The 10,469-nt window shown below is 34.4% G+C and overlaps 1 protein-coding gene across 2 annotated transcripts in view; it reads left to right on the top strand.

Annotated features, from left to right (window-relative positions):
• The first annotated feature begins 1,148 nt into the window (after positions 1-1,148).
• LOC140434227 (uncharacterized) overlaps positions 1,149-10,469 on the top strand; it is a 144,133-nt gene continuing 134,812 nt past the window's right edge. For both annotated transcript variants that reach the window (XM_072522326.1, XM_072522325.1), the window contains exon 1: positions 1,149-1,497. In XM_072522326.1, coding sequence (XP_072378427.1) covers positions 1,372-1,497 — 126 coding nt within the window. In that variant the 5' untranslated portion in view covers positions 1,149-1,371. The remainder of the gene's footprint in view (positions 1,498-10,469) is intronic.

Below are 10,469 nucleotides of genomic sequence, written 5' to 3'. Positions count from 1 at the left end.
TTCGCCGATTCTTGTCAGCTCTTTATTTAAAATTTTCCTGTAGTTATCCCTAGCGTCTTCAGATTTTAGCACATCAGTATTATATTTCGTAGATTTTGTGCTCTGGCCCTTCTTAGCGTTTGATATACGAGCCCTGAGTTTTGTTCTTACAAGGTAGTGGTCAGAGTCTATTTATTAGCATCTCTACATGCTCTTACATCTAGTACGTCCGAGAAATGTCGACTATCAATTAGTACATAGTCGATTTGGTTTCTTGTTTGACCGTCTGGTGATTGCACTGCTGAAGAAGATGCCAGCAGTACTCAAAAACGGGATTACAGAAACGCAGTGATATAGAGTGCGTAAACTGTAAAGTGGCTTTGTGCTTGGATTGTTTTAAACCATATCATTCAAGTGCCTGAACTATTATTTTTATTATTATATTTTTGTTTGTTTATTCCAATATTGTGCAGTATTTTTGTATTATTTAAAGTCTTATACCTATTATTGATACACTTTTTATTATTTGGTACTCCCCATGTACCAAAGAAACTAGCATGAAAATTATTCCTTGATTGAATTCTGGTACAACGCCAACGTTTGACCAGCATTTTTTTTTCATAGAGAAAACAAAAGTACCTTTATTCAAAATTTAGTAACTGATTTAGTACTAACTATAGTATTCCAGTATAGTAATGAGAAACCAAGAACGTTACGGCCTTCTCCAGCTGATTCTCCAAGGGAAAGTAAATGGTAAGAGAGGACCGGGAAGAAGACGCATTTCCTGGCTTCAAAATTTGCGAAAGTGGTATAACACGACTACCACTGAACTGTTCCGCGCTGCAATAAGCAAAGTGAAGATAGCCGTGATGATCGCCAACGTCCGGAACGGATAGGCACTTTAAGAAGAAGATAGTATTCCAAACTATTATAGTATTCCAAACTATTATCTGAAAAAACTTTAAAAAAAATTCATCATAATAAACTTGCGGCTTAAAGGGTTAAATTAATAAAGTAAATAGTAACGTGTTAATTTTGTTCACGAGTTTCGGTGGTATATGAAAATTAAACGATGTTTAAAAATATCTCGAGTACGCTCCTGTCCATTTCTTGCGCAGGTACAAAACACCGAGAAACCTGTTCCCTGCCTTCGGCTTCCTTGGCTCGCCTGGAGTTCGAGTGTCATCTACAATCCGAAGAACTACTTTCGAACACTCCGTCCGAGGCGCAACGTGTACTTATACTCGCAAAAAATCATTTTCGTGGACCTCTTCACCATCGAATAACATGCCCCCGGGCCACCAGACGCCTGAATAAAGTTCATCGTGTGACCTAGTGTTAAATTCCCTGTGATTTTGTGAACTTTTTACTGTGAAAATTTAATAATTAACAATGCCTTGTTCTGCTGTTACCTTAAGTTTGGCCACTATTACCTCCATCATAGCTGTCGCTCTTCTTGCTATTGCATTCACAACGGATAATTGGTTGTATATCGAAGTAAAGAGGTCAAGCATTCAGGTAGGTGATCAGTTTTGTTAAAATTTTGAAAATCTATTTAATTATTGCGGGTAAGATGAAGTGTTACTGTCTTAGCCCATCATTGATTTTTCTTAACACAAAGAATAATAACATCTGTTCAGATTTAATGATATGTTGCTATATGTTTCTAGCTGCTTTATTTACAATATTTCTAACTAATAAACTTAAACTCTATTTCATGTTGGAAATTAAATATTTTATAGACTTATTTTTTTACGATGGATAAGTCAATAAATACCTACATATTTTTCAGAAGTCAAGATCATAAATTTGTAATAAAGCTAAAGGTGACGTAAGGTTCCAAATATATTTATAATATATATAATTTAGTAAGTAGTAAAATGTTGAATAAGTAAATATTCTTTTGTGGGCACGGAACCCCGTGTACAATAGAAAAAGATAACCGAGGACCGAAGAACCTTGGATTTCAACAATTCAAAAATGCTACTCACAAATTGAGAACAAATCTTATTAAATTGATCACTTGCTTCTTATTTTGACATTTAGATATTATCTCTCAAAAATATGAACAAAACAGACAGTGAGAGTCAACACAGTGAGAGAGTGATAATTACAAAGAAACTTCAGAATATTATGTACCATGGTTCTGAGAAACATTTTTTAATCGCTTTAAGGTGATCTGTTATTTAGACAAGATTGGATAAGGACCCTTATATAATATTGAATAAGAACAACGATTAGGTTACTTAAAAACGAAAAAATCGAATGAAATTTTAAGTTATCAATGAAAGAAAAATGTTGGGAAGGTTTGCGATGGTTCCCCTCCGAAAGGAATAGCTCCCTCTGGTAGATAGACATGATTTTGATAAATGAAGATACATAAATATAATAGATGAGATAAATATTTTCAATGAAATACGGAAAGCTCTCACTTTGTTGACATGACACTTTTCTGAAATTTATTTTTAACCCAACTAATGAAAATAGATACAGTTGAGTCCATGGTTCTTTACCCGTGCGTCATCATTTAAAGCATACGAAAAAAGTCGAAAATTTACTCCACGCAACAAGTAACAGAAAGTGGCTACTGCTCCGATCACGGATTATTTTATAAAATTTGACGTTATCAAATAAATGGAATGTAAAATGTTAGTTTTGCTTTAAAATTTTGGTGCAGGATTATAGCTACATTTGAAGTAGCTTAATAAATTCTTTTAATATCATTAGTGATATCAATAATATTTACAGTGTATATGTAATAGGTAACAGTAAAATTATTTAAATAAAAAGTTCCTAATTATAAATATTTTCTTATGTAATAAAGTTGGCAAATAATAATATATTGTTTTATTAGGTTAAAAATGATCCTTGTTGTGGCAAGGCTGTACCTTCGTTTGATAGATTAAGCAGAGGCACAACAACAATTCATTTTTACTCCAAATAGAATATACTATTTTTGTTTTTTCAAACGCCAAAATAATTTTTGTTACTTTGGTTACTTCTATTCCCATATTTCTCATGTCTTCATCGATGTTATCAAGTTCCTTGTTCTGGTACCACGTACCTTGTTCTGGGTCTTCCTCTTCTTCTCTGACCAATGGGTCTATCAAGGAGCGTATCGAAAAATATGGGAATACGTGCTTGGCGGAGAAAAGCGATGGATAGGGACGACTGGAGAGAAATTCTTGAGGAGGCTAAGAAACACGCAGGGTTGTAAAACCAGAATCATGATGATGGTTACTTCTATTGATTGCCACTTTGACAAATTAGAAAAATCTCGTTTTCGCAACTCGTTAAGTTGTGAAAACGGTTATGCTTATTGTGGCCCAAAAGTACTAGTATTATGTCTGATTCCAAAGATCCCACTCAATGATGCTACATAAAAATTATTGTTTTATCTCACCCGATAGGTATTAATGACGCACGGGTAAAGAACCATGGACTCAACTGTATCAAACCTTCTAGCATGCAAAATATGGGTCTATATAAGAAAAAACTTCTGCCTTACTTCCTATATAAGCACTATGGTGAATACACACATCTGTGTAAAATAGAATCTGGAGTTTCACAAGGTTATGTTCTGGAGCTACTGTTGTCTTTCACATACCGCAAAGATACCTACAAGTGACACGATTCTATCAGCAACATTTCGCACCCTCAGTGCAAGACTGCAGTAAGTCAGAATAAGTAAGTTTCGATATAAAGACGATTTTGTTTATTTTCGAGCTAATATCGGTGAAATAAGACACAAGTTTTAAGAAAAATTAACAATTAATTATGATTTTGAGCCTATATTACGTTAACCAAAAATATAAACTTAAATAAAATAATAATAATGCTAAAAAATTAGGAATTTCAAAGTTGCAACACTTTTGCACGGAGAAAATTGTTATACACTACACATTTAGTATTAGAATTTTAAAGTTACAACACTTTTGTACTGAGAAAATTGTAAAAAGTGTAGACACATTTTCTGTTACTTGTTGTCCTCTTCTCGTATATCATCTTGGGCCAAAATATTTTTATAAAAACTATAGCTTCTGGTATCATAAACGAATGGCATAAGTATACCAAATCTTTCTTTTTGGCCATTTTAATTTTTCAATATTTTTATTTAAATTCAAAACAAAAGGACTATAATAACAATATGCAAATCAGGCTACCTGAGTACAGTGATTAACAAAAGGATTGGAATTCACTACCTTAGTAAAAGTTGGGAATTACGGGGGGGGGGGGCAATAGGATAAGAACAACCTTCCCGGAAGGTTACATGAAGATTTAATACAATTTGGAATTTAGTTTTTATAGAACAAGTTTTCTGAGAATAAATATTTTTAACCTGCCAATATTGTTAATACACAAGTTTTAAGATAACTGTTTTTCCTTTCATAAGAAAAAGTACTTTTTGGTTGTAAATAATTAGTCTTAATTTGTGTTTTTAATCCAATCTAATAAATAAATGGTCAAACGACATCGCACACATTTTATGGAAAATATAATGTCACACAAAGGACATAAAACTTACATGAATAGATTGGTCTCGTGAATCTTTGTGTATTGTCTCGGCCGTTAATGGATTACGTAGACACGCTGTATATTAAAATTAAACACCACAGATATAGATATTAAAATAACAAATATTTTACTCTTTTTGTGCCTTTCATTGCTTGTTCTCCAAACCATTGCAATGTTCCGTGCAAAACTGCTGTAACTCTGTTACATTAGACTTACAACAGTTTTGCACGGAACTTATGTACAAAAACGCAAAATAGTTAAACTGTTGTGTTGTAATATTTAGCCGGTTAAGCATTTGAAAGTTACTAAAGTTTTACAGGGAATAGATATGCATGTTTACAATCGAATTCCGTGATTACTTCATTTTCATAAAATTTTGAGTTACTGCAGTCTTGCACTGAGGGTGCGATTTGCAGACGAAACTATTTTCCTAGCATCCCATGAGGATAAAAACATCACTTTATACCTAAGTAGTGCAAGAGCAGTTGCATAAAAATAGCATACTGGTTTATAGGTATTAATTATCTTCACAAACCTTAAAGAAAATTTTTCATCCATCACACTCAAAAAACAATAACTGCCACACCAAAATGAAGCAATATATGTATCCAATATAGAGATTTTTTGGTGCGACTGATAACAATTGCTTTATGTTGTTTTCCAAACTTCTTCATTGCACAAGGCCTCCACATAAACTCCGACAAATAAAAAAAAGACTTTGAATTTGTGAAAACTGGTTCGCAGACTTTTAGACTTAGTGTGATGCGCAGGCTCAAACGTTACAGAGCGACTTAAACAATTGCAACGGGGTATCTAATCAATTGCCATCTACAGTCGCCACTCATTTCTTTTTGACTCCCTTTTATATTATCTTATCTCTATTTTTTAACGAAGCCACCGCAAGTCACCGTAACTTTTACTGGCGGCTTCCTCTGGAGTTTCCTGACATTGGCCTGCCTGCCTAAGTATTGAATCTCGGTCTAGTCGACCTTGCCTTTCAACGTCATCTTCCAATGATTTTCGTGTCCTCTATGAGGCAGATTCTCGCTGCTGCCTACTTAATCCAGCTTCAGAACTCTCTTCTTCTCGACATCGCTGTTTAGATTTCGCTTCCTAAGCTTGTTGTTGTCAATTTTGTTGAGCTCTAACTTCCTTTCTTCGAGCATTACTAGCTTTCTTTCGTTCTTTATCGGAATTATATTTTTTAGGTCTTTAGGTTCCTAGGTGGCGCTAGGAGTTATCGTCCCGGACCGACTGCGTTTAAGCTTGACGTCTTGTCCTGGCCTTTTATATTGTTATATATTTTTTAGCATATTGCAATTATAGTGTGATTGAAAAAATATAATTATTAAAACAAGTAAAGAATTTTGATTTCGAAAAATTTCAAGATGAGCACTTTCCGAACACCCATTGTTTGTCGTCATTAATTGATTGAAGATGCCATTGTCTACGTCCTACCAGCGTTGTTTATTATTTCCACCTTGTACTTTAAACTTAGATCGTATATCTACAATCGACATCCCCTACTAAATGTTTATTTAAATATCTACAGAACGTTCCTATGTAATGAATCGTTAATTAAAAGCGTTATTTACAATTAAAACAAAGAATGTTGAACATAAACCGGGTGTTTGTGTAGTACAATGCATTTATACCTGTTTCCAAGGTTAATCATTACACAATCTTTAGATATTTACAGATGTATTTTAGATTCAAAGTTTAATTACAGTACAGGGCGATTGAACAACGAACACGAATCTCAAATTTATTAAAATTGCATGTATTTGATGCTACTGTGATTTGAACCATTCGAATTGTGGTGCTATAGACGAATCCTAAGGATATCGTGGGTTTCGCACACTTCCAATGAAGATGTTCTTCAAATGATCAATCAGAACGTCTGCTCATAAACACCATAAAGAGGAGAAAAACAGAATACTTCGGCCATATAATTAGAGGACCTAAATACCATCTACTTCGCCTTATAATACAAGGAAAAGTGGAAGGAAAGAGATGGATTGGTCGAAAGAAACTTTCATGGCTGCGTAATATTAGACAATGGTGTGGTTTCACAGTAGAAGAATTATTTCGCGCAGCAGCCGACAGAGAAAGGTTTCAGGAAATTGTAAACATGATGACGGCCAACGTCTGAATACGGACACGGCACCCAAACAAGAAGATGCTACTGTAGTTTACGAAATAAATATAACCTCTCATAACCTCGTTTCATAATGGAAGGAAAAAGTAACTGAAAAGAACAAAATGGTGATTGCAAAAAATATAAAAGATTGAGCACGCATGGATAGACATTCCTATTAACGATCTCGAAAAATAGAGATGGATTTGATGTAATAATAACCAATTTTCAGTAAAATATGGGGTACCTCAAAAATAAGTAGGTAGTTTAGATTTTTATTAGCCAAACCAAACACTAATAGACCTGTATGTCTTGTAATTTATCTTCTTTCTACAACACAAGTAGCGGGACAGACGTTGGAACTGGCTAAGTATGTAAACTTGGATTCAATATTCCTTCGTTCAAATAGTTTTTTAAGTCGAAATGGTAATAATAATGCTTGATGAATTTAAGGGCACTTTATTTTACGTTGCACTATTATAAATGATATTTATTTACAAATGTATTTAACTAAAACTAAAACTTCTTCTTTTTCTGCTATGTGCGAACGAAAATTTACATAGAGCGCATGTATTCTAGAAGTGAATTGAGATTTTTACTGCCCGGCATGTGAAAATGTGAACCGAAAGAGTAGTCTGGTGTCTCATTCCGTGTGAGAAACGAGAGAGGACTCTTTTTACACAAATGTTGAGAGGTCGAGATGTACCTACTCCTCAGGTTGGTGGACCGAGAACGGAGTCTCTGAATGCCGCTTCAATCCAACATTTTATAGGAAAGAGAATCGCCAAATTTCAACAGTCTTTAACGAACTTTAAACGTTCCAACGGTGGGTTATAATAAGCCACTTTTTCTATACATTTACGAAGAAACTGCCATAATAATAAAACAATAAAATTAAAAGATTTATTGCCCTTTTACGAGTTCCGAAAACAAATAAACATTACTGACCTAGTTCTATGTAGACAAAAAAACTTGTATTTTATAGTGACCTAGCGAAGCGGTTGGTACTAGGAAAAAACATTAATGACCAGTTGTGGTCATAAAAATGATAACTTTTTATATTGAAAAGAGGAGAATTGGTGGTAACAATATCGAAGCGTGTTTAGATACCAAAAAAAAATAACCTGTTTTAGCAGGAATCCCAACGGAAAACGGACGAGACAAAAAACTCTTTTTATTTAAGCTGAGATATATCGAAAATAAATAGAAAATATTTTCCTGTTTTATTAATAATTGTAACAAAAATAATGAGGGATTATTGGCGATATGTTAAGACTTTTAAGACAGTATGTTTTTAAGTCGACGGGAGGAAGGGGAGGAAGTCGAGAAAGGTGAAACAACATAATTTTATAAACAATTCTTTTTCTTCTTCTTCCTTTGCCCTATCCGTTTCGGACGTTGGCTATTAACAAGGCTATTTTGACTTTGTTTACGGCACCTCTGAACAGTTCGGTCCGTGTTAGTCCGAACCATTGTCGCAGGTTATGCATCCATGAGTGTCGTCTTCTTCACGGTCCCCTCCTACTGTCGATTCTTCCTTGGACTATTAACTGTAGCAGCCGGTACTTAGTATGCCTCATGACATGTCCGAAGTACTCAAGCTTCCGTTTCTTTACGGTGAAGATGATTTCTTTGCTTTTGCCTATTCTCTGCATTACTTCCACGTTAGTGATGTGGTCTGTCCAGGATATCCGAAGAATACGGCGATATATCCACAGCTCAAAGGATTCTAGTTTCTTCAGGGTGGCTTCCGTTGTGGTCCATGCCTCTGCTCCATAGAACAAGACCGGGAAGACATAACACTTGACCAGTCTTAATTTTAGTTCCATTGAGATTTTGCTTGTGAACCACTTTTTCATATTGTTGAACGCGTTTCGCGCTTTTTCAATTCGTGATCTTATTTCTGTTGACTGGTCCCATTTTGTGTTGACTGTGGTTCCAAGGTATGTGTATGTCTCCACTTGTTCTATTTTTCGGTTGTTTAATGTCCATTGCATCGGAGGTTGTTGTGTTCTGCTGATGAGCATGCATTTAGTTTTGGTTGTATTGAGTTCTAAACCAATACATACATACATAAACAATTACACAACGAAATTGTCAATGTATTAAAACAGATCGTATTAAAGTTACAAAGACCTTGAACATAAGAGTCTGCAGTAATGCCAATATCTAAAAGTTTGCGAGAATGAAAAAAGTCAAGGCAGAAGAAAAATATGTTATTTTGGAAGATGCTAAATTGATTTCCTTCGAAACAGATTTATTGCATAGCAGGCTGAGGCTAGTTTCTTACTTAACAAATCGATATGAAGGGACCATTTAAGGTTTCTGTCTATAAAAATACCAAGAAATTTTACAGAATCAACGATACTGATCTGGCTGTGTAAGAAGCAAGGGTTGAAGAGTTCCCTTATAGGATAATGCTACTGTCTTATCCACGTTAAAAGAGAGTAAATTAGAGTCAGACCAGGTTTTTATTATAAGTATTTACGATGTTAGAGTTCCTCCAGGTAATACTGGTATCATCAGCAAAAAGAAAAATTTTTCCATCGATTTTTAAGTTAGTAATGTCATTTATAAAGATAAGGAAAAGTAGAGGACCCAATAGTGAACCTTGTCGTACTCCACATACAATGCTTTTGTGACTAGAGTCAGTATCATTTGCTCTAACTCATTGTTTCCTATTCCTCAAGTAAGATTGGAACCAATTTAAAGAAATACCTCGAATTCCATAGAATTTTAGTTTTTTTATCAAATTGTCGTGATTTACACAATCAAAAGCTTTGGCATAGTCACAAAAAACAGTGGCAGTGTAAAGATTTATTGTTTAGTGCTTGATAGATCTCATGTAGTACAGAAAACATAGCATCACTGGTATATTTATTAGATAAAAAGCCGAACTGGCTTTGTGATAAAATGTTGTTTTCAACGAGAAAGGACATAAGTCGGGCTTTTACAAGTCTCTCAATAATTTTGGATAGGGCTGGTAGTAAGGCAATAGGTCTATAGTTGCGGACATTCGATTTTTCACCACTTTTATGAAGAGGAATAATAACGGCTGTCTTTAGGCACTCTGGCAATTTACGTTTTTCAAAGGAATCTTTAATTAGTGAGACCAGGACTTACAAGACATTTTTTGGGAGATTTAAGAAAATTTTTATGGATAGTCCATCAGTAAGTACTACAGGAAGATTTGCTTTTGATACTACTGATTGTTTGAATCAGTTCAGATTTATCAACTGGTCTTAAAAAGAATGAATTCGAGACCTTTTTTGAGAAGTGGATATAGGAAACAGGATGTTGTTGTGGCAAAATAGTTGATGTTACATTTTTACTTACATTAACGAAGTATTCATCTGAATTTTCAGGGTTTGGAAGAGAAAATGTTTGAGCTGTGTTAGTTTTATTTCGAATATCGTTTATGATGGACCAAGTTTCTCTTGCAACATTTTTTGAGCTTCCCAAACGATTCTGATAGTTCATTTTTTTTAGCTGTTTTGATAAGTTTTAGATAGCTTCCTCTGTACTTGGAGATATATTCAGCGACAAAGACGTTGGTAGTAAATTTCTTGATGTACAGTAGTAAACGCATATTCTTGGCTGATATGCGGATACCTTTGGTAGTCCAAGGTTTTTGATGTTTTGACTTAATTGTTATTAAAGGAAATGCCTTATTGAAATTACAGACAAGACTATCTAAAAAATCACTGCAATTATAGTCTAACTTCACAGAGGGAAAGTGCCACCCAGAAGTCAAGCACAAATTTTCGAATTTACGAAAGTTCTGAACGGAAAAAATCCTACCTAAACGTTGGGTTTTCGAGGATTGTTTGTTAAGAGT

The sequence above is a fragment of the Diabrotica undecimpunctata genome, chromosome 2, assembly GCF_040954645.1.
Source record: "Diabrotica undecimpunctata isolate CICGRU chromosome 2, icDiaUnde3, whole genome shotgun sequence".
Taxonomy (NCBI): domain Eukaryota; kingdom Metazoa; phylum Arthropoda; class Insecta; order Coleoptera; family Chrysomelidae; genus Diabrotica; species Diabrotica undecimpunctata.
Note: the sequence above shows the minus strand (reverse complement) of the source record. Positions and strands in the feature narration are given on the sequence as shown.